This window comes from Mesocricetus auratus, unplaced genomic scaffold, assembly GCF_017639785.1.
Source record: "Mesocricetus auratus isolate SY011 unplaced genomic scaffold, BCM_Maur_2.0 Super-Scaffold_100008, whole genome shotgun sequence".
NCBI lineage: Eukaryota > Metazoa > Chordata > Mammalia > Rodentia > Cricetidae > Mesocricetus > Mesocricetus auratus.
This window is the reverse complement of record NW_024429192.1, coordinates 55,280,191-55,304,738: the sequence shown is the minus strand read 5'-3', so window position 1 is coordinate 55,304,738 and position 24,548 is coordinate 55,280,191. Positions and strand designations below refer to the sequence as shown.

General features: G+C 43.9%; 2 protein-coding genes across 4 annotated transcripts in view; one reads left to right on the top strand and one right to left on the bottom strand.

Annotated features, from left to right (window-relative positions):
• Positions 1–8,738, bottom strand: part of Slc49a4 (solute carrier family 49 member 4) — an 83,260-nt gene extending 74,522 nt beyond the window's left edge. The window contains exon 1 of the mRNA XM_040750858.1: positions 8,086–8,738. Coding sequence (XP_040606792.1) covers positions 8,086–8,428 — 343 coding nt within the window. The 5' untranslated portion in view covers positions 8,429–8,738. The remainder of the gene's footprint in view (positions 1–8,085) is intronic.
• Positions 8,739–9,578: 840 nt separating this feature from the next.
• Positions 9,579–24,548, top strand: part of Hspbap1 (HSPB1 associated protein 1) — a 45,505-nt gene continuing 30,535 nt past the window's right edge. The window contains exons 1-2 of one of the 3 annotated variants that reach the window (XM_040750856.1): positions 9,579–9,753; positions 23,034–23,219. In XM_040750856.1, the coding sequence (XP_040606790.1) occupies positions 9,690–9,753; positions 23,034–23,219 (250 nt within the window). In that variant the 5' untranslated portion in view covers positions 9,579–9,689. The remainder of the gene's footprint in view (positions 9,754–23,033; positions 23,220–24,548) is intronic. The other 2 variants (XM_040750855.1, XM_040750857.1) reach the window with 2 other exon arrangements.

Genomic DNA, 24,548 nt, shown 5'->3' with positions numbered 1-24,548 from the left:
AGTGGGGAGAGGCTTTACACTGTGAAAGTCCACACTCGCTGTACTTCCTCCAACAAGGCTGCACCTCCCCTTAATCTTGACAAACAGTGCTACCAACTGGGAACCAAATGTCTGAGCCTATGGGGGCATTTCTAAACCCAAAGCAGTCTTTGTTTGATCTGAAGTAATAAACACCAACTACTTCTCATTGTGTGTTAACAGATCACTACACACACAGGCCTCCAGATCACTTACCCTGGCTGTCTGAAGAGACTTGATTCATTACTACTCAACACAATACTCCTTTCTCAAATCCTTTCAATATCTGCTAAATAATGTTTTCATCTTGACCTCTCAGTTTTCTGTCCTCTTATTCATGATCATGACCTCCAACCTATTTCCACCATTGTGCTGGCTAGTTTTGTGTCCACTTGACACAAGCTACAGTCATACAGGAGGAGGGAACCTCAATTGAGAAGATGCCTTCATAAGATCTGGCTGTAGGCAAGCCTGTTAGGCATTTTTAAATTAGTGATTAATGTAAGAAGGCCCAGTCCATTGTAGATGGGACCAGCCCTAGGCTGGTAGTCTTGGATTCTATAAAAAGCAGTCTGAGGGCTGGAGAGATGGCTCAGAAGTTAAACACACTGACTGCTCTTCCAGAAGTCCTGAGTTCAATTCCTAGCAACCATGTGGTTGCTCACAACCATCTATAATGAGATTTGGTGCCTTCTGGTGTGTAGCCAGAACAATGTGTACAAAATAAATAAAATCTTAAAAAAAAAGAAGGAATGAAAGCAGGCTAAGCAAGCCATGATCAGCAAGCCAGTAAAGTAGCCAGCACTCCTCCATGGCTTCTGCATCAGTTACTGATTTCAGGTTCCTGCCCTGCTTGAATTCCTGCCTTGGCTGCCCTCAATGTACTTGTGATATATAAGCTAAATAAACCCTTTCCTCCCCAAGTTGCTTTGATCATGATGTTTCGTCATAGCAAAAGAAACCATCTACTCTCTTGGTTATATTTTGCCTGTATTTTTACAAAATTACATCCATAACATAATCTGAATTAGTAGTACCTGGTTTTTTAATCATGACCTCTCTTTCCCACACATTCCCTTTCAAACAACTGTGACAAGAAAATTTTTATCTTATAAAAAACAACTGGTAAGTCTTCTTCTTTGTCTAGGATGCTTTTTTTTTCTTGACTCAACTTATAGTTCATGGTCTCTTTTTATATCACTTTCAACATAACCCTTTATTCTTGGCATGAATTTTTAGGTCCTATTCACATACTCCCACACACACAAGCACATGTGGGTACACACATACACTTCTGCTCTTGCCTGAGCATGTCCAAAAGAACAGGGTAAAGGAAAACGTACAACTATTCTGAATGATCTCACTTCAAATTAATAATCAATCAAGTAGGGCTTCAATGTGGAAACAATCCATCAACTTCTTTTTTTTTTTTTTTTTTTGAGACAGGTTTCTCTGTATTGTTGTTTTGGAGGCTGGCCTGGAACTCGCTCTGTAGACCAGGCTGGCCTCGAACTCACAGAGATCCGCCTGCCTCTGCCTCCCGAGTGCTGGGTGTGTTCTGCAGTTCCCTAGAAAGTGTGGTGGTTTGAATAAAAATGGCCCCATAGGTCCATAGGGACTGGCACAATTAGGAGGTGTGGCCTTTTTAAAGTAGGTGTGGCCTTGTTGGAGGAAGTGTATTACAGGGGGTGGGATTTGAGGTTTCAGAAGCTCAAGCCAGGCCTAGTGGCTCACTATCTTCCTGCTGCCTGCCAATACAGATGTAGAAATCTCAGCTCCATCAACAGCATCATGTTTGCCTGCTTTTGCTGCCATGCTTTCTACCATGATGATAATGGAGTAAACCTCTGAAACTGTAAGCTAGCCCCAATTAAATATTTTCTTTTACAAGTTTCCATGGTCATAGTACCTCTTCACAACAAAAGAAATCCTAACTAAGACAGTAAGTTATTATCTCTCTAATAACTGTTCCCTTATCCTCATTTATCAAGCAATAATTTGTTTCTAATTTTCTGCTACATAAGAGCAAAAACAAAAAAACAAAACCATGAGCTACCACCACCTATCACCTTCATCTATTTGATATATACACCTTGTTTTCTATTACTGGTAAGAATTATCTGTCAATGCTTCTAAGGCCAACTAGTCTATCTATGTTGTGAAGAATACATTCCATCATGCTTATATAACAGCATGGTTACATCAGTTCCTCTCCTTCCAGCATCTCATGTATCCATAACACCACTGTATTGCCGAAATACACTTTAAGTTCTTTTACTTAAAAAAAGAAAGTTCTTAGTGCTACGTTTCCTCTGGCTCTTGTTCAGATTCTCTTTTTGCCCTTTAGGTTATGACTTCTTGGAAGACATGTCCACATTCACTGTCTCTAATTCTTTGCCATTTTATTCTTACCTCATCCCACTACTCCAATTAAGCCATCCTTTCAAATGACACCAAAGGTCTTCAGGTTGCTAAATTCAAGACTCTATTCTGTCCTCACTTGTGGGTTCACTCCTCTTCCCTAACCCTCATAATAATGGGATGTCCCAGGTTCAATCCTATTGAACCTCAATTCCCATCTCCCTCCACAGATACCTAACCTAGCCCCAGGATTTTAAGTTCCATTACAGTTAATCCCTACAAGCATCTCTCGGGCTTTTCACTGAACTCCTTATTTATATATCAACTGACAGTTTATCTTCATGAATATCTAACAGGCATTTTAAACCTTAATCTTCATGCCATTTATTAAAATACTACATTCATAGTGTGTGTGTGTGTAAAGGTCTCATTATAAAGGTAGCTTTGGCTGGCCTGGAATTCCCTATGTAAACCAGGCTAGCCTGAAACTCACAGAAAATGGCCTACCTCAGCCTCCCTAGTGTGAGAAATAAAGACATGTGCCACTCCTAGCTTCCCTTCCATAATCTTAAATATCCCAGTAGATCACAATTCTATTCTCCCTGTTACTAAAGTTAAGAAATGTATTAGCCTTCTCTTTTCCTTCACATGCTATACCCAACTCATCAACAATGCTGGTGAGTCTACTTCCAACATGCATGTCCAGTCTTATCTCTTCTCAAACTCCACTGCTACACCTGGGCTGGAAGCCAGCCTTGGCTCGGTCTCCCATCGGGGCTTTCCTACTAGCCTAAGACATCTTCCTGCTCCCACATTCATAATCAGGACAACAGCAGGCATCTCTACTCTGTTCAAAGCCTCATGGCCAAGCTCTCTCCTAAGAGCCGATGTCCTTAACAGTGGCTGATGAGTCCCAGCCTGAGCCAGCCTCTCTAGCTCTCTGATGTCATCTCTGTCTACAGTTTCCCTCACTGAGCTACTTCTGGAATATGACAAACAAGTCAGGGTCTTTGTCACTGCCACTGTTTCTCCAGACATTCTTGTCCAGCACTGACAGGCCAGGCTTCCCTCTTCCATCAGGCATCTATTCACACACACCTTCTCTCCATGTGAGGCCGGTAGGACAGCTGACACAAACTAGAGTGCATTGGATGACACCATATTGCATGCCCTTCCTCCTTTACTGTTCTTTTTTCTTTCTCCGAACCATTGTCTCTCTGCTTCTCAGTCCTCTCACTAGATGAAGACTCTGGGAGCCTCTAGTCCCAGCCCGCTTAGCTTATTGTTATTTCCTGAGTCATTCTTTGCCTTGCTTTCCAGGCTGCACCGGCTTGGCACCCCTGTTATCTCACTGCTGGTGAATGGAAAGGGGTGGGAAGGTACAACACTCTTTCCAGGAAGATAACAGGGCTTCTAGGCTAAGCAGACAGAACTGCATATAGCTCCCCATGAGAAGCCACTAAAACAGAGAACTTGCTGTGGGTGCAGTTGGGACACCAACATTATGAAAGTATATTAACTGTTCCCACTGAAAAGGGGAACTATTCCTAAAAGAGAGAACTTTTGGGATGGTTATATATGTGTACAGTGTGTATTCTGGGGATCTAAACTCTAGTACTCCACCCCAGCCCAAGAAAGAGATCTTAAATTCATTTTTTATTGCTTCAACCAATGGAAAATACAAAATTAAATTTACCATACAGTTATTGAAACTATGAAGTAATCCCAAAAGCAACTTTTTTTCTAGAGGGAACAGTAATTTCTAATGTGGACAGCCACAGATGACAGATATACTCACGGTAGGTAGAGTAAAAACTAACATTCAGTAACACAAAAGCAAGATTAGCTAACCTCAGAAAATAACAATAAAATACTATTGTGGGAAAAAAGAAGTTAAAAGAAACTACAAAACAGCATTTTGCTCTGTTAAGCAAAAAATTATTATTTTTTTTGATTGTTTTGGACTGAATTCCTACACTAAAAAACCAACAGACCAGACCAAACCAAAATAGAGTTGTCATAGTTAAAACACCATGACCACAAACAACTTGGAGAGGAAAGGGTTTGTTTTAGCTTACAATTCTCAAGTCATAGTCCATCACTGAGGGAAGTCAGGGCAGGAACTCAAACAGGACAGGACCCTGGAGGCTATGGAGGGTGCTGCTCTTTTGCTTGCTCCTCATGGCTTGCTCAGTCTGCTTTCTTACAGCACTCAGGACCACCAGCCCAGAGGTGGCTCTATCCAAAGTGAACTGAGCCTTCTCACATCAACCATCAATGAAGAAAACACACCACAGGGGCTGAAGAGATGGCTCCCCAGTTTAAGAGCATAATTGTTCTTGCAGAGGACCAAAGTTTGATTCCCAGCACCCACACTAGGAAGCTCACAAGTAAGTACCTGTAATTCCAGTGTCAGGAAATGGCTTTGACCTCCTCAGGTATACACACACACACACACACACACACACACACACACACAAATAAATAAATGATTTTTTTAAGAGGAAGATAATGTCTTAAGTACGGGTCAAGCCTATAGGGAGACATTTTCTCTAGCAGGATTCTTTCTTTCCAGATGACCCCAGGTTATATCAATTTGACATTAAAAACTAGCCAGGCTAAGAGTCATTCATGCCAAAATTAAGTTAGAACTTTAAGGAAGTGGATTAATCCCCAAACAGACCAGTCTCTCCTAAACAGGCAATTTCAAGTAAGTGGGTATCCTAAAGAAGTCTCCTTTGCTTTAACATAAACGTGGCCTGGAGCCATCTGATTTTAAAGGCCATGTTTCTTCTGTTCTGTGTTCATGTTTCTACCCATAAAACCCAGTGATTGCAGTGGGTGTGTGCATTCTATTGTGTAGAATGGAGAGCATCTCACTCACTGATCACAAGTCAAAAATCAGTAAGGCTGTGATTAAGCCTTTAGTTTAGTATGTGGGGGGGAGGGGTTGTATGTGCACACCTGTGTTTGCAGGTGCATGCCATGACCAGAGAAGTACATTGGGTACCTTCCTCTATCACTTTCCATGTTTGTTTAAGATAGCCTTCACTGAATCGGAAACTCATTGGAGTTCAGGGGACCCTCCTGCCTTGGAGGCCATGCTCAGCTTTTACATGGGTACTTGGGGATTTAAACTCAGGTCCAATTGCATTCACAGCAAGTACTCATACCCACTGAACCATCTCCTCAATTCCTTAATTGTTGCTTTTTGATGACTCTTAGCATGGTCAACTTTTAAAGGACTAAGAAATTTCCAGATTGGAAGAAACTGGACTGAATCTTAAGCTAGAAAACAAAAAACAAACAACAGTGAAAACATTGATGAATCCAAATAAAATCTATAATTCAGTTTAAAGGCAAATGGAAAGCTCCCAGACAAAGGAAATCCCCACTCCATGTGTTGTGGGAATCTTTCTGGAATAACCACACTGACATCAGCGAAAGTGGGGGAAAGAAAGAGAATATTACCAGTGGACCAAAGCCAGGACAGCTTCTGAAACCCTTCAATCCTGGGTCCAGTTTGTATTCTCATCTTATACTAAAAGCCAAAGGTGGAGTGAGCAAGCAAGCTAGCTTTTTGTTTGTTTGCTTGTTTTCAAAGGCAGGGTTTCCCTGTTGTTCTGGCTGTCCTGGAACTCACTCTGTAGACTAGGCTGTCCTTGAATTCAGAGATCCACCTGCCTCTGCCTCCCAATTGCTGGGATTAAAGGTGAAAGGCGTCACACCACCCAGCACAAGCTAGATTTTTTTCTTTGCAGAGGTGATCATGGCAATCAGCAAGTTGTTAACGGAAATAATAGATTGTTTCAACCTTTCTCTAGGTCACTGTTTCAGATAGCAAGTAAAGTCGTGCTTGACAAATAGACAGCAAAGCAGTGCTTTAAGTAAGTCGCTAAATAAATCAGTAGCTAATAACTGGTCTTTTCTATCTCATTCTGTTTCAAGTGCTGTTTGGAATTCCCTGCCACATGCCTGCTCTTCCTATAGGCTCTACACCAGGGGTAGCTTCCACTACTACACACCTCTTACTGCTAGCAGGTTCTTCATGCCACAGTTACATCCCGGTCCTTCCTCTTAGAACTATACACATTAAGTCTGCCACTCTTTTACTTGACCTCTACATATTCTATGTTCTGCCTCCGCTGTCTTGAAACTCCATCTTAAATGTCATGGTTTTTTACACCCACTATCACTCCAGTCACACAACCCTGACAGTCATTCCAGTTTGCCAAGTGACCTTCTTAAAAAGAAAAGAATCAGTGCACAGGACTGCACACTTGTGCAGAACATAGCAAAGCACTTTTCCCTCCAGTGCTTAGGTCTGCCCGTCCTTTTTAGCATCTGTAACACACATTGATCATGAATGTATTCAGTAATCAATTTTGTTGTCTCTTCCGTGTGGGCTCCTGTGAGGGAATCATCAGGATGGGAGCGAACACAGCTGATTTTGTTCTATCAATAACAAACAGTTTGAGTGCTATGTCACACCAGACAATCACAGCTTCACACCAAACTATGTTCTACTTTTACTTCGCTGAGAACGTCTGGGTCCTCTCAGATTCCTCTGTTGAAATCCTACTCCCAGCAAAGTGATTGGACTAAAAGGTGGGGCTTTGGGAACCTAACAGGTTTCAAGGGCAGGGTCTGTACAAATAGGGTTAATTCCTTATCAAAGAGACCCCAGAGAGATCCCTGGCCATTCCCTTGAGAAGTTACAAAGAAAAGAGTGCTGTGTGGATGAAGCCCACCAGACAAGCAATCTGCTTAGTCCTTCTTCTTGGACTTCCCAGTTTCCAGGAAGGTTATAAATAAGGTTATTTAGTAAGTTTATGGCCATTTAACAGACCTGTAGACTAAGACAATTTTATCCGAAAACTAACTGAAGAATTTATTGCTTCAAAGCTATTCTAACCATTATCCAACCGCATAGCTAAGAAGTCTAAATCTTGCACAACAGCCTCCTGGGGCTTACTTGTACTCAGGAGGGATAACAACATCTAGACTCTTCCCACAGTGGCCTTCTCTCCACCTCACAGAATCACCTGGTAATTGGCAAAACGAGATGCCTGGAGTCCCCTTCTTGCATCTGCAATCTTTATCTGAGAGTAATAAATCGCAACTGAACAGTCACCTGGGCGAACGCGCTCATTTTAACCTGGGGAGCTACCTTCCAGAAATCCAAGCGTCAGACCTGAGTTTCCCAACAATGCTTCCAGGGCTAGAGTCACCACGCCAGCGTATTGCTTCCTTACATCTGGGCATCGCCAGTCTCTTTTCTGATCTTTCGCCCTCAGCACCCCGACTCCCTTTACAACCAAAGCATGAATCACTTCTGTCAGATGTCAAAAACATTCACAGCAAGTGCATTGGGTCTCTCTGATGTCCACACTACGCCAAAACTTCAACATCTGACGATTGCTTAAATCTCTACAGTTGTATAAAGGGCGTAACACACACACACACACACACACACACATACACACACACCAAACAAACAAACAAAAAACACCAATGCTTGAGAAGCATCCTTCTTACTTGTCACTTTGGGGACAGAGGGTTCCTGAGTTAGGAATGGGATGCCAGCGACCCTGGGTCACCTCACACAACCCCAAACCGAGCCGGGAGACACAGGCAGGCCGAGATGCTGGCAGGAGCCGGCTCCCAGAGAAGGGACACGCCCGCAGGCGTCTGGGACCCCCTTACCTCTCTTGTCTAGCAGCCACATGAAAGCGAAGCAGGGCAGGAAGCCGATGGGCCCCCAAAGTACCAGGAGCGCGATGTCCCAACCGGAGAAGCCATAGGCCTGACGCGCCGAGTTCTGGATGGGGCCCCAGGTGTTCCAGACCAGGCCCTGTGCGAACGCCAGCAGCGAGAAGAGCAGCAGCACCAGCCAGCGGCGCCCGTACACCCTCCCGGGCCCCGGGCCGGCCGCTGGCAGCACGGCCGCCGCCTCCCGACCCCTGCGCGCAGCCCCCGGCGCAGGCCCGAGCCCCGGCCCCAGTAGCGGCTGCCGCTCCTCCTCCTCGCTGCTCCAACCCGAGCCCATGGCGACGGCGACGCCGACCGCCGACCCTGCCCGACGCGTCCCGGTGGCCGCAGACCAGCCAGCCGGGCGCTGACTGGGCGGGTGGAGCCGAAGCCGGAGCCTCTGTGGTTCTCGGCCTCCCGGCCGCGTCTGCTGCGCCTGCGCCTGCGCCGCCCGAGCCCGAGGGGAGGAGGCGAGGCAGGGTCCACCCTGCTCGCTGGGAGCGCAGGAACGCCCTAGGAGAGAAGTCGGGGTCGCGAGGTGTTACCCTAAGGAAGGAAAGCGTGGAGGGGATCAGCTGGCCGGGAGGCTGGAGCGGGGGAGGCTGAGCCAGTCACTCGCGGGTTGCTGGAGGAAGTACCCAAGTTTACATCACGTGCCTAATAAACAACTCCCTGACCTCAGGTCACTTATCCCAGTGTTTGCGTCTTCTATATTATATAAAGAAATTTTGTTCCTATTGGGGTCCTAACAACAGAAATTATAGAGGGCAGGATATCGAGGTATAGGAAGGTCTCGGGGTACTGTGTCCTGAAAACCATTTGATTTTGTCCTGTGTGTCGAGGGAAATTATAAACTAGCCAATTTTCATTCACACCTGAGTCTGCCCATTTTGTTCGTCACGTAAAAGGGTAAACAATACAGATTATGTTAAAGTTGGAACACAGTGACCTATATTTACTTCTCGTTACGGTGTTAACCAGACTAAATAAACGGCAGAAGCTGGGGGAAGGGGTGTTTGTGCATCCCTTAACCAGGCAGGCATTTGTTCTGATGTTCAAGTCCAGAACCCTGACAGCTGTCTGTGTCCTTGAAAACTACAGTCAAGCAATTTGGCATATCTGGCTCGGGAAATGAGTCACACAGGGAACGCCTTCAAGGGACACTGCCTGGGGTTCAAATTTCCAGGCAGCTAGGAAAACCAGACTGAGTGACCAAAGGGACCAGCGAGGTAGAGGAGCGGGCAAACCTGTCCCAGGTTCCCCTCAATCGCGAGTCCCAATGAGTGAGGGAAAGCCAAGGAGATGGAGGATCCGCCTAGAGAAGGAGGATCAGAGCAAAAACAAAGCTAAGGGTTGGAGAAAGGAACCCCGGGCCAGGCCACGTGCTCGGCGCTTTTCTGAATCCTAAGAGCAAAACAAACTGGCGTGGCCACGCCCTGTGTGGTCACGTGACCCCGGGAGCGCCGGTTCCGGCGGAGACGGAATCCTTCCTGTGTGCAGGCAGCAGATCCCGGCGGTACCTCTGACCCGGTGCTAGCTGCAGCCTTGGCAAGGTAACCATGGCAACGGACGACGAGAGGAGCGCGCCCGGGACCCCGGCCCAGATAGCTGTCCGGGCGGAAGGTAGGTGCGGGTCAAGGGCTCCGGGGTGCCTTGGTGGTGCAAACAGGCATCAGTTCCATCCCAAGTCTCCCAATGTGCGTTAAGCCGTGAAGAAAGTGACTTGTTTTAGTGGTTGTGACTTCTTACATCGTGCATTCCGTTGTCTGATTGTATGTAGATTCTGGGTTCCTTTGGGGACGGGGTATGACGACTAGGACCGCTGTGGAGGTCAGAGACAATTTGTGGGAGTAAGAAGTTGATCTGAGTACTCCAGCCTAGCTGGCCTTTGAGGGCGCTTTGTGGTGATTCTCCTGTCTCTGCCTCCTCGTCTCCAGGATAAAGTGTTGGGATTACAGGTGTGTGCAACCATAGCTTTTTGTGTAGGTCTCTGGGGCGTTCGCCGAACTTGTGCACCAGGTGTTTTTACTTGCCAACCCAATTTCTGCCCCAAATCAGTCTTTTGTTTACCTAAACCACTGGTTCATCTTCCTGATAAGTGTCTTGTATCCTATGTTATGCCTCCTTTCTCGACACCATTCATCAGCCAAAGTGATACTTCATTACTGAAAATTCTTTAATAATTTGTATTGTACTTGGAACCTAGAATAAAATGCAAGCTTGAAACCATGGCCTTAAAAAAATTGATTTGAGGTCTGTTGATGTCTCTAAGCAGCATCACTTCTGTTTGTTCGTTCTTTGATTAAATTAAAATTTTTAATTAGCCATAAAATGTAACAGGATTTCTTACGGCATTTTCATGCATACCTACTTGACTTTGTTGACTCCCCCATCAAACTTATTTCACCGTCTACCAACCTCTTCTCCATCGTACTTTGCACCCGTGCATCCCGTGTTCCCTTCTTCTCATGTCATACCTTCCTTCTGTCCCCCCACTTCCCTTCCCTAGTGCCCCCCCTTTATGGATCCCTTCTAATTCTCTGGCTTCTATCCACACTCCTCAGATGTTTTAGAAGAGCTGCATTTAATATAATTTCAAGTCCCAACCCATTTTCTTAGGGTTTTTTTTCCTTTATGGCTGAATAAAAATCATTTATACGTGTGTTTGTGTGTGTATGTGCGTGTGTCATACACCTTTGTGTGTATACTCGTGTGTCATCAATTCATGAACATCTAGACTAAATCCATTTCCTGGCTGTTGTAAATACAGCAGCATTGAACATGGATGTGCAACCAACCCTGTAGTAGGATAGAGTCCTTTGTGTTCAGGAATGGTACAGAAGGATCATGTTAGTTCTGTTCCGGTATTTCCAGAAGCCTCCTCCACACTGATTTTCAAGTGGCTGCCTCAGTGTACACCCCTACCAACAGTGAGTAAGTGTTACTCTTTCCCTACACTCTCAGCAATATTTGTTGTCCCTGTTTTCTTGATAAAAGTCATACTGACTGGGATGAGATGGAATCTCAAAGTGGCTAAGGTTATTGAATACTTTATATAATATTAATGGGCCAGGTCTAAAAACCTGACAGAATCACATCTAACAAAATGACTGAATGATAGACATGTGCCTGTAATCCAGCACTGGGGGCTAAGGTGCCATGACTGAGTTCGCTAAACGCTGGGGCTACACTCTCAGACTCTGGCCAGAAAAAGAAGCAAACCAAACACTGGAGTAGTAGTAAAGAGAGAAGAGGAAATTTATTCAAAATATTTTCTCATTTTTGTAGGCATTACTTTGAAATGTCAATAAAAACTAAAAAAGTTCTCCTAAAAGGCTAACATAAACCAGGATCCCAGGTGGCACATACCTTTAATCCCAGCACTCTGGAGGCAGAGCAGGGGGATCTCTGTGAATTCAAGGTCAGCCTGGTCTACAAAGTGAGTACCAGGACAGCCAGGCCTGCACAGTGAGACCCTGTCTCGGAAAACAAAAAACAGAACATCAATAGGCATAAACTTTCATGCCAATGAACACTAAAGACTCAAATTCTTCTTGGAGTGTGCAAAGTGTAAGCAAGCTTAATTACAAAAAAGTGAGAAATTTAGGAAAAGTGAGAAACTCCCAAGAATGGGATGGGTTTCCAAGAGAAGAAAAGCTGTTGAACTTCTTTGTCTAGGGTTTTTTGTAAGGCCCTGCTGTAACTAGACAAAGGCTGAGGTAATCTGTTGAGATTGGTTAGTTCTCAGCCTCTCATGGGCTGAACCAGTGGAGAGCCTGCACACTCCAAGCAGGCCCCTGACCTAACTGGTGATGATGATCATGCGGTTCCTGTGCTGCTCACTCAGTTGGGGTGCTTGAAACCCTCTGTTGTCTTTGATTCTGCCATTGTTAGTGGTTGGCCTTGACTGCTAGCTGTTAGGTAAACTACCTTCTATTATTGCAAGTGTCTCAAATGCTGGTAGTTATGTACGCTAAGCTCTTTGTTCTCAAGGATAAATGGATACCAAGAAGTAGCTGCATTTGTTCTAAGTCAGCTACTTGTTTATGGGGTGGTCTGGGGTCTCTTTGCTGAAATAGATGGGGGCTCCTTGTTATAAGATACCCTTGCAGGCTGGGTGTTAGTGGCTTACTCCTTTGATCCCAGCATTCAGGAGGCAGAGTCAGGCGGATCTCTGTGAGTTCAAGGCCAGCCTGGTCTACAGAGTGAGTTCCAGGACAGGCTCCAAAACAGTACAGAGAAACCCTGTCTCAAGAAACAAAAAAACAAAAGCAAAAACAAAAAAGCCCTTGCTTGCAGTTTAGTATGTTACCATTAGCTGCGTTAGAAGTGAGAATATAAGTAAGAAAGGACAATAATGTCACACATGTGTCCCTTAAGGGCTCATGTCACTCTGCTCGGCTATCTCATATTCAGCTCCAAGTCCTTTTTTTTTTGGTTTTTTTTGAGACAAGGTTTCTCTGTGGCTTTGGAGGCTGTCCTGGAACTCACTCTGTAGACCAAGCTGGCCTCGAACTCACAGAGATCCGCCTGCCTCTGCCTCCCGAGTGCTGGGATTAAAGGCGTGCACCACCAACGCCCAGCTTCCAAGTCCTCTTAATTGACTTCCTCAGTCCTTCAGACTTTGCCGAGTGAACCCTTAATGTTTCACTTAACCCAAGCCTTTGTCCTCTCTGCAACTTGCAGTTTTCATGGAGGTAGTGACAGATGCAGAAGAAAAGGAGGAAATTGTGTCTGTCTAGTCCAGAGGAAAGGCAGAGTGAAGTAGTGTGGGGGGGAGTCATGGGTTTCAAGCTTCTCAGAAAAACAGCAAACCACCACAGAAATGAGGATGTGGAGAAGGTTTGGGGGTGCTGTGAGTGAAACTTGGAATGGTTGCTGGAAGGTCGGGGGTAGTTAGAGCGCAACTAAGCAGGTGAAGTGGCCCGGTGCCAGCAGGGTGAGCGTGAAACCGGAACTGATCCTTGTTTGAGACTGTTTCTGGTTATGCTTAATGGAGCGTTATTCAAAAGGCTTATAAATATGACCACTTTCAACACTTCTGTGAGGGAAATCACATAGCAGAGTGGCTTTGTGGCAGCTTGTTTCGTTAATGTTATTCTTTCATTTTTCATGAGGCTAAGTGACACACTCAGTAGTGGGCATCAGGGTGACTTCCATCACTTAGCTGTTACAGTAGTGCTTCTGGAAGCATGGGTGCAAATGTCTCTGCGGTCTAGGACTATCTTTAATCAAAAAAAAAAGACAAAGCGAAATAATCAATATACTTTCAGTTATAGAAAATCTACTTAGAAGCATCTGGAGTCAGATCAAAATATTTTTGTAGAGATTTTGAAGATACTTTGAAGCATTTGGAAAGAGCGTTAGTATTTAAAATTCCTTTCTTTCTAGTATATCGCCTGATTTTAAACACAGAAAGTTACTTTTCCACGTTTTAAGTTTAAAACGAGTGTTATTTTTAAATTTGTAAGTTTTAGTTTTTGAGGCAATTTTTGGGTGTGTGTGTTGTGTTTGTGCATATGCTTGTGCACATCTGTGTGAGTTGAGAGAGAGCATGTGTAGGTGGAGGTCTGGGAATCTTCCTCCATGGATCTCTCAACTTTCTGTATTGAGACAGGGTCTCTGGTTGAACACAGAACTTGTTAGAGGGTCTGGTCAGTCAGCATGCTCTGGGGGTTCATGTGGCTTCTGGGGATCTGAACTTTGGTCCTCACACTTGCCTGGCAAGCACTTACCTGCTGAGCCATTTCCCTAGACTCTTAGGAGCAAATTTTTGAGAAGGCAGTAAAGTTTCTGGGTCAGCTGGGCAAAAATTATAAGTGTAATGTCAGAAGAATCTAAACAGCCTGTGTCATGTGTTCACCCCACGATGGGCAATGGTATTGTTAAGTCATAACTGCCCCAACCTTAACATGTGGGCTTTCTTCTGTAGCAAAAGAAGATCTTGAATCCTTGAAATTCCCAAGATTTATGACAATTGATATTCTGTTTCTGTTTTTCGAGACAGGGTCTCACTGTGCAGGCCTGGCTGTCCTGGTACTCACTTTGTATACTAGGCTGACCTTGAATTCACAGAGATCCCCCTGCTCTGCCTCCAGAGTGCTGGGATTAAAGGCATGTGCCACCTGGGCTCCTGGTTTATGTTAGCCTTTTAGGAGAACTTTTTTAGTTTTTATTGACATTTCAAAGTAATGCCTACAAAAATGAGAAAATATTTTGAATAAATTTCCTCTTCTCTCATTACTACTACTCCAGTGTTTGGTTTGCTTCTTTTTCTGGCCAGAGTCTGAGAGTGTAGCCCCAGCGTTTAGCGAACTCCCAGTCATCTAATCTTAGCCCCCAGTGCTGGATTACAGGCACATGTCTATCATTCAGTCATTTTGTTACATGTGGTTCTGTCGGGTTTTTAGACCTGGCCCAAATAGTAATTGCTGTTTGTCCTAGTAGCTATCATTCTAATGGTTTTAAATTTCACACATGTGTAATAGTTGTCAGATTGGAGCTATTATAGTTCACTAATATTCTAATGGTTTTAAATTTCACACATGTGTAATAGTTGTCAGATTGGAGCTATTATACTTCACTAATATCCCATTCCAGGCTTTTGTTTTGTGGTTTTTTTTTAATCCTGTTTTAAAACTCTGGGAATTTCTATATTGTAACTTTTATGATGCCTTCTGCACATTTTTTACTATTTATTCTTCCATTTATATTTTCTAATGTGAGAGACAAATTATTTTTATTTCAGGATCTTTGTTATAGTCTATCAGTATTTGGAGAGTCTTCTGAAAAACTGGTAAATGTTCTAGTCTCATCTTACTCTAAATTTTAGATAAAAGTCCAAGTCAGATATTAATTACTAAGGCAGATAGCTAGGAAATCCAGAGAAATTAGGTTCCAAAGTATCTTATGCTTTGTGCGATTTATTATTATTGTTACTATTATTATTTCCGAAAAGGGCAGTTCACTCTTTAATGATGTTTCAGCTGTCCCCTGAGAATTATAGTAACCTACTGCAACAAATAGACTAACTGTACTGGCTTTTTCTTTGTTGTTTTGTGCCTATGTGATGTTTGAAGGGAGAGTAGGTGCTATGATAAAGCTCATGGGGAACCTTGGCGGATTCCATGGCAGGTGAGGGTGACTGAGGCAGAGGGACAAACATGCCAGACAGACAGAGCTTAAATGAGAAGTTTTATTAGAAAGGGAGGGAGGGGGGAAGGAAAGAGAAAAGAGGTAAAGAGACACAGAGAGAGGACAGAAGAAGGAGACAGGACAAGGAAATAGCGGGAAAGAAAGTATAAGTGGGCAGGGGTCTCTCTTTCAAAGGGATCCTTTGCACCTGCCTGCAGACTAGTCATCATGGAACCCTGGGCTGACCAGGGTACTGCCTGAGTGCATTCTGCCAGGTGACAGGGGCAGGCCAACATAATCCTTACAATAGATGATTGTGCAGCATCTGAATCAGTGAGGTTTCTCCCCAGCAGTTTCTGAGTAGTATCGTAAGAAATCCCTGCTTGCAAGTCTGGACCGAAAGACATTCATCCTTCAAAGGCCGCTGAGGTTACTTCAGAGTCTTTACAGCTCTTTGCACATATTCCTGGCGCAATGACTGGGTATATCCCTAGGCTGTTTAATTAATAGGATGTAGCCTTACATCCTTCTTTAAAGGAAATCATGAGACTTACACTTGCTAATTTAATGGCCCAGTTCATTGTTGATTAAACTATCAGAAGCCAAATGAGTTTTATCTCACAATCAAGTGATTGCTATTTCACTAGGGGTCTGAAATTCTGTAACATGCACGCTTTTCTATTATGGTAACCATCTGATTGCTTTTTTTAAACACACATTTAATAGCACTTTGTATTCACTTGGCAAATGTTTGTTGTGTATGCCCATCACTAGACCAGCTGCTTTTGCAGCAGACTTTGGTTTGGGTGCTCTTCCATTAAATAGATTCTGGATATCTGGGATTGTTAGATCATAACAATGAAGGCATTTAAGACTCTAACATGTAGAGAAACATAATTTCTTTGAAACTGTTTTGTTAAGACATGTGTCAGTAATGCCTGACTGTGTAGAAGAGGCGCAGGTGTACATCCACGTGTGCGAACTGTTTGGTGAAGGTGCATTCAGAGCTGTGTGCTTTGTTGGCTCTGGTTTGAGACAAAGGGAGTAAGTCAGGCCCTACCCGGGAAGCACCAATAGGTCTGATTGTCTTTGCCCTTTAAAGTTCCACAAGCGAACTGTTCGAAGGTTGAATATTTTACCACATTAGAAGTGGCTCACGCCTTTAATCCCAGCACTTGGGAGACAGAGGCAGGCGGATCTCTGTGAGTTCGAAGCCAGCCTGGTCTACAAGAGCTAGTTCCAGGACAGCCTCCAAAGCCACAGAGAAACCCTGTCTCGAAAAACCAAAAAAAAAAAAAAAAAAAAGAACTGAGAAATGCTAGGGTGAGTCAGACCAGCCATGATTTATCCTGTCTAAGCCACAAAGCATTACAAAGGGAGAGAAAGGCTGTCCCTGAAAGTGTCTTTGCCTGAGGAGACAGCAAGGAAGGTGTTCCTCAGTTAGCAACTATTAATAACAATGGAGTCTTGACTGTGAGGTTTGTTTTCATACAGAAAACACTTAGGAGGTAAAGTTTGCTGTGCCGGTGCTGTGGCACAGAGGTAACATCTTGCATCCTTTTGGCAAAATTCGCAGTTTCCTTTGGTTTCTCATACTTTTGCTTCCTTTTGTTTCTCACGCTATTAGGTCTTTTTTTCTCTTGTGCAAGAGAGGAGGGAGGATAAGGGTCAACATGCTGACTCAGGAACTTTCGTACCTATGCGTACATATATGTGAACACACATGTGTACAGTCATTGCCCCCACACAGTTCTGTTGATAAGGAGGGGTGTGGGTGTCAATACAGCTCAGTGGTGGAGTGCTTACCTAGATCCATGGGGACCTAGGTTCAGTGCCCAGTACTGAATGAGGAAAATTTAAACTTCAGGAAGAAGAGAGTGGGTACTGGGTAGGCAGAGGACTAGTAGTCTGCTGCAGATGTAGCATGCCCCCATGTTTCCCCAGACATTCCTGTCTCCCCAAAATATGCACAGATTATTTCCTAGGCCTGTATCTTTTCAGGTCATACATACTCTTTTTGCTGGCTAGTGTTTTGTCAACCTGACACAAGCTAGGTTCATCAAAAAAAAAGAGGGAGCCTCAACTGAGAAAATGCCTCCATCAGATTGGCCCGTAGGCATTCTTGGCTGATGTGTGGGAGGGCCAAGCCCACTGTGGATGAAGCCACCCCTGGGCAAGTGGTCCTGGGTTCTGTAAGAAAGCAAACAGAGCAGCACTCCTCCATGGCCTCTGTGTAGTTCCTTCTTCCAGCTTCCTGTCTTGAGTTCTAGCCCTGACTTCCCTCAATGATGAACTGTGTAAGCAAAATAAACCCTTTCCTTCCCAAGTTGCTTTTGGACATGGTGTGAAGGGACCAGACCCTTACCCAGCCCTCTGCTTTAGCAGCCATGACAGGCTGCAGAAAAGACCTAGCAAAGACAGAGGCCCCACACTCAGCACACGTGCTTAGTTTTCAGCCTTCTGACCTTGCAAGGAACCAATCAGAAGTTAGATGAAGTGCTTACCGGTAAAAGTGGCATAACAGTGACAGCAACACAGCAACCACCCTGGGAGGGCCTATAGGTCATAATAACTTGTTGACCAATCAACAGACAGGCCGCCCAAGCCTGGAACTGCACTAATCCTGAGGCTGTTGTGTACCCCTAGATACTCCCCTTGCTCCCCCCAATTAATTCCCCCACCTTGCAGCCCCTTGTGGTCCTTCTTAAGCCAGTTGCCATGTTAGACGGACAAAGGGCCCGAGTTAAAGCAGTTAACTCGTTAATAATAAAAGACTCTTTGCTTTTGCATTGGAATGGGTCTCTTGGTGGTTTGGGGGTTCAGAATAAGCACTACAGGTGTTTATTACAGTGATAGAAAGCAGACTAGGACTTTGACATACACATTCTCTCTCTCCCTCCCTCTCTCTCTCTCTCTCTTTCTCCCTTTCCCTCCCACCCTTCTTCCCCCCCCTCAAATTTTCAGACTTAGGTCAAGATCCACCCTTTCCATTCTCTGTAATAAGATTGTGCAGTATGAAGAACATTACACTTGCAAAATCAGACCTGATTAGTTTATTTGTCATTGTCTAGCTCATTTGACATCTGAGTTTCCATTTTACCCTTTGATTATGGAAATAAAATATCTTCTCAGTGTTTTATAGGCTTCTTAGAGGAGCTTATGGACACTGTAAATATATGAGATTATGATGATGGTATTCAAAACCATATTCTTCATCTTCCCAACAAGACAATGGCTGCATGTGACTTCTCTTTGTGACCCATCACTAGTCTAGAAGCCCCAGTCTGCCTTCTGGCCACACCTTTCTCCCACCCCATGTCTCTGGTTGAAATGGCCTTTGATACTGTTGGTATTTCTCCAACTCTACCGTCACCGCCTTCCTCACTGACACCTCTTGTTGTTCAGACATCGTGTTTCTCATGGCTTTTGTAATAACTGTGGTTCAGTTCAGCCCTACTCTCCTTAACCACCTCATATTTTTATACTTTTCCACATAGCTCTTATTTTTATTTTCACTGCATCTAATCTGCCATGTGGTTGCTGTGTCAAAAAATTTAGTATTTGGGGAACATTAAGTATCCACACTTTTAGCTGCTATAGTGTGTTATTAATTTGCGTGTATTTGTATGCTATATATCGTATATGTATATAACATATCTATGTACATATTTGAAGCTTATGATTATTTGGCTAGTAATTTCTAGAAGTTATTTGAGTTATTGAGATAATGGATGGTTCTTTGAGACTTTGGCATCATTTTCCCAATTATTTTATGCTTATAAGCATAGAGTATAAATATATTGTTGCTTGAAAAAGGTCTCACTATGGTGTCTTAGTTGGCCTTAAACTGGTAGAGATCCTCCTGCATCTGCCTCCTGGGTAATGGAATCTTCCTGTTTTTAACGTTGAGTGCTGAGCCCACGGTCTGCCTCGGGATCAGTAAACAGTCTACCGCTGATATATACCCCAACTCTGTTGTCTTTTTATATTGTGGGGGATGAAAATGTGCCACTTTGGCATATTGATTGTTTTGGGTTAAAGGCATTGAGTATAGAGGTTATAGATCTAGTCTCTGAGGTCATTGTTGGGGAAGTCCTGTTATTTGTCAATAAAGTACTGTTGAGCCTATAGGAATCTAGATAGGTGGGGCTAGGAGTCCAGGAGGATTCTGGGAAGGAGAAACACAAGAGAGTCAACATGTAACGCCATGGGGGTAGGAAGCCTGGAACTATTCTCCGGTAGGAAACATACTTAGATTAACAATTATGGGGTAATTACTTAAGTCAGAGCTAGCCAGTAAGAAACAAGCAAAGGCCAACAGCTTCATAATTAATATAGCCTCCTGTGTGTTTATTTGGGGACTACAATGTGGCAGAGCCCAGGCGACTGGCGGGTGATAAACCAAAGCGGCTAGCAAAGAAAAAGCTTCTCTTAACAGGTCATCAGTCAGACCTTACTGTCTGCACCTCCAAAGCTGTAGACCTTGAGAGCTAGGGGTTATAACTCTAGCCTTTATGCCCTACATGCTCAAGTCAGGTCCCTATTGCTGTGGTCTCTGAGTGTTCAGTGACTCAACACTGGGCGATCTTAACAGCTCCAGGCTCTGGGCATCTGCTTTCTCAGCTCTTAACTAAGGGCAGCTCACTAGACACTCCAGTCTCCTTTAAGCTGCTGTGTGAGCTGAGGGCATATGGCATTGGGAGACTGGAGGATTTACAACCTCAAGAGCCACCCTCTAGTTATCTTCTAGATACTTCAACTGCTTACCTAACTGCAACTGTATACCTAGAGCTAAACCCAGTGATCCATCTATTCATAGTGTTGTCTGTGCATGTCACTGGGCACCAAAAGACCTTGATGTATGAGTTTGTTCTGTAACTAATAAAATGTTATGTAGCCACTTCCACAGTGGAACATGGTGTTTGGGGCAGCCTGAATCTGTTCCTGGGCCATGGTCATATTTGACCCCAGAATAAACTCTTGCTCCCTTTGAGTAGAGAACTGTGTTTTTGTGTGGACCACACTATCCATGGACGTCACATACACATTAAAGACAAGTTTGTTGCTGAGTCACTGGAAAAACCCTCCCCCTCCTGTCCTGGTTGAGACTTGCTCAGGATGGGTGGGGCCATCTAGAGTTCATCGAGGCTTGTCATGACTGAAGTGAAGTCTGGATCCAGGGCAAGTTTGTCTGTATCTGAAGTAGTTGTGGCTTTAGTGGCATTGGTGGCTGTAGTGTTCCTTGCAATTGGAATGGAGTGTTCTTGAAGTGACTGAGGTATAGTCAAGTGGCCTGTCTGTCATGATGACAGTCTAGCTGGTAGCCCCTAAAGGGGACAGCTGTTCTATTGACAGCACCCTCTTTAAGGCAACCAATACAAATGAAGAGTCTATCAGATATCAATAAAGAGCAGATTGACTGTTGCCTGTAGCTTTGCTCATTTAAAACATTGAATGTTCCTTATGATAAAGACCTAACTCAAAATTAATTTTCTCAGTAGTCTTTCCATACACATCCATCTATCCTTAGGGGAAAGTGGGACCCTGTGATCCCTGTCTGTATGTAAAGTTCCCAACAAAAATAACCAGCTGAAGGTAAAGACAGACACTTGACTCCTGGCCTTAGCTCTGTAGCCTTTCATCCATACACCCACACTGCTTTCATCCCTTGAGTGGTCAAGGTTCTTAGTAGGTGTTAGCTGCTGAGGGCTGGGAGCCTGTTCACCTCTGTCACCAAAGGCATAAAGACAGATTCTACAGTGTGGGCCTTCCTGAGAAGGAGCAAAACCAAGTTTTCATTGTCTTAAAAATGAGCCCAACAGCCGGGCGTTGGTGGCGCACGCCTTTAATCCCAGCACTTGGGAGGCAGAGGCAGGCGGATCTCTGTGAGTTCGAGACCAGTCTGGTCTACAGAGCTAGTTCCAGGACAGCCTCCAAAGCCACAGAGAAACCCTGTCTCGAAACCACCCCCCCAAAAAATGAGCCTTACAGGATGATCTCTGTGACCTCAAGAGCAGACATGGTGAGAGCTCCAGGACAGCCAGTGAGACAGGCACAGATTACACACGCTTCCTACCTCCTCTTAGAAGGCTGGATGGCAAAGCACGTGGGACTCTTCGTGAGAGATTTGGGGAATCATATAGATGTCTAAGAGTCAGAGTGTGAAGCTGTTCTGGCTGTCCATATTTGGAGGTCATTAAAGAGAACCTCCCTGCTGGAACAGTAGCTCCTCAGTGGAATGGTTGTCCACCATGTCAACAGCCCTGAAAGGAAGGAGAAGGACAGAGGGATGAAAGGAGAGAGGGAAAGAGGAGATGGGTGGGTGGGTGGTTGGAGAGGGAGGATAGAGAGAACAAATGAAGATAGCAGACTGTTCTTTCCAAACTTTAAATTCTGTAATTATGAGACCGTCTTACACAGTCCTAGCTGACTTCAAACACTGTAGCCAAGGGTGGCCTGAACCTCTGACTCTCCTGCTTCTACCTCCGGAGTGCTAGGATTATAATCATGTGCACTACACTTGATTGAGGGGTAGGGGACAGCTATAGAAGGAAATGCTAGGCAGGCACTATACCAATTGAGCTATATAGCTCCAGCCCAGATTCAGTGACATTTGAGTTCTCAGTACATCATAGTTTGGTATCTCTTAACTGTTTACATGTCTATTGAATATATATAGAATTCAATATGTAACTCAGGCTGTCCTGGAACTTAACTATGTAGCCCAGGTTGGGCTCATTATCCTGGTCTCCTTGCCTTAGCTCCCCAATGCTAGGATTTTAGTAATGTGTCACTATCTAAGTTGTATCTTTTATTGTAGGAACTGCAATGAAAAGCAACCTCTACCTTCCTGATTGACTACTGTAGCATAGTGTTTTGTTTGTTTTGGCATTAAGCATGTCATATAGCAAGTACAGTCATTGACAATTCCAGAAACTCTGGCTGTTCTAGAGTAATTATCATCAACATTTTTTACCTTGTCTTTTTTTTTTTTTTTTTTTTTTTTTTGGTTTTACGAGACAGGGTTTCTCTGTATTGTTTTGGAGGCTGTCGGTCCAGCCCGGCCTCGAACTCACAGAGATCCGCCTGCCTCTGCCCCCCGAGTGCTGGGATTACAGGCGTGCGCCACCACCGCCCGGCTTACCTTGTCTTATATTTAAGAAGTGTTATATTCCAAATTTTTCATTGTTTTTAAAGATAGAAAACTTTTTAAAAAACTTTACTGTTATCTTTGAAAATTATATTTACCAACATTTAAATTTTAATATGAAAAAATCACTTAAAAAAAGAATTACGTGCCAGGCAGTAGTACCAAATGCCTTTAATTCTAGCACTTGAGAGGCAGAGGCAGGCGGATCTCTGTGAGTTCAAGACCAGCCTTATCTACAAGAGCTAGTTCCAAGACAGGCTCCAAAGCTACACAAGGAAATCCTGTCTTGAAAAACCAAAAAAAAAAAAAAAAAAAAAAAGAATTACCTTAGCCAGATGTGGTGCCTCACACCTCTGGAAGGCAGAGGCAGAGAGGATCTTCATGAGTTCTAGACCAGCCTTAGCTACGTTGTGAATTCCAGGCTAACCATGAAGCCCTGTCTCAAATACAAAACAAAAGGCAAGAAATCAGACCTTTGAGGCCAAATATGTACCTAATCAGTGATAAATGGAGTGTAAGTGCAGTGTAATTGCATGGAAGGATTTGCCAGAACAGAAGCAGGAAATAACTACATAGTTATCTGTCCATTGTTTTCTAATGCCCTATTCTCTCTCCCTAGGTGAACATGTCAAACCTTTCACACCAGAGAAAGCAAAAGAAATTATAATGTCTTTACAGCAGCCTGCAATCTTCTGCAACATGGTTTCTGATTGGCCCGCACAACACTGGACTGTGGAACACCTTTCCGGGGTCCTGCAGGGCAAGCAGATCCGATTCAGAATGGGCCTGAGAAGCACGGATACGGGTAATAAGCGGTCACTATGGCAGCCTGCCCCCCCTGCTGCCGCTTCCAGTGGCACTCCCATGCTCTCAGCAGTGCCCACCCCGTCTCTAGGCAGTCCTTTATGTGTAGTCTCAAGTCCTCTACCCACTCACTTATAAGAAAGCCTGGAGAAAGAGTTTGGCCTCATACAGGTTTTCCCCTGTTCAAACAATCGGGTTGAAACACCCACACAAAATGCAAATGTTTATTCGTGTATTCCTCATGTTGCCAGACATTATTGTGACTGATTGAGCATAGCAGACAATACGTAAGTTAATGTATTACTTGTGCCCCGTTCCACTGAAAAATAGTAATACTATAATAGTATAGAATTACAGTATAATAATACAATAATACCTAGGAATACAGTGTCATAGTCCCTTCCTCTTATGATTCATCTGGAACACATCCCTACATATATGGCTTCAAGCTATTTGTAACACTTAGTCTTGGGTATAATTTATCTTTTACTTTTTAGTCTACTTGACTTTTACTGTGGAAGCATGAAATGTACATAAAGCTGTTTGTTCTATGTGTTTATGTGCAAGTGAAGCAATACTGAACACCTCTGCTCCCACCTTTAAAAAGATGATACAAACCAGGCAGTGGTGGCCCTCACCTTTTATACCCCGAACTCAGGAGGTAGAGGCAGGCAGATCTCTAAGTTTGAGGCCAGCCTGGTCTACAGAATGAGTTCCAGGACAGCCAGAGCTACACAGAGAAACCCTGTCTCAAAAAACCAAACAAACAAAAAAGCAAGGCCTCACTGTGTTGACCTTGTCTTCACCTCCCAAGGTCATCCTGGTAGCTGAGGCTATTGGTATATGATACACTGCACTCTGTTTTTGTTTTTCTTGTTGTTTTGCTTTCCTTAATATTATTTTGTTTTTATTTTTCTTGTTTTTCTTTCCTTAGTATTAACAGGTGATTGTGCTTGTTGCCTTTTTTTTTCTGGAACACTTTGAAAATTTTGACATTTTTGCCTTGTCAGATAAATCGATTATCATTATATCTAAATTGTCATTATTTTAAAGAACAGGCATAATATTTTTCTGATCTGAAGGTGTCCAAAGCTATGGTCTGGTCTCTAACTTGCATTTCAGAATGAGTAACTGGTCCTGTAGAAACTCGGTGTGCATTGCAGAGAAGTAGTCTTTGAAGACCTAGTCATAGCCTAAGTGGAGCAAGAACATTTCTCAGTTTCCCTTCCAGCAGCTCCAAGCTCCTTTTTCTTATCCTGACCTTATAGGATATGTCCTGCAGTTTGCTTTTTGGTGTCTAGAGCCATTTTGGACTCCCAACACAGACAAC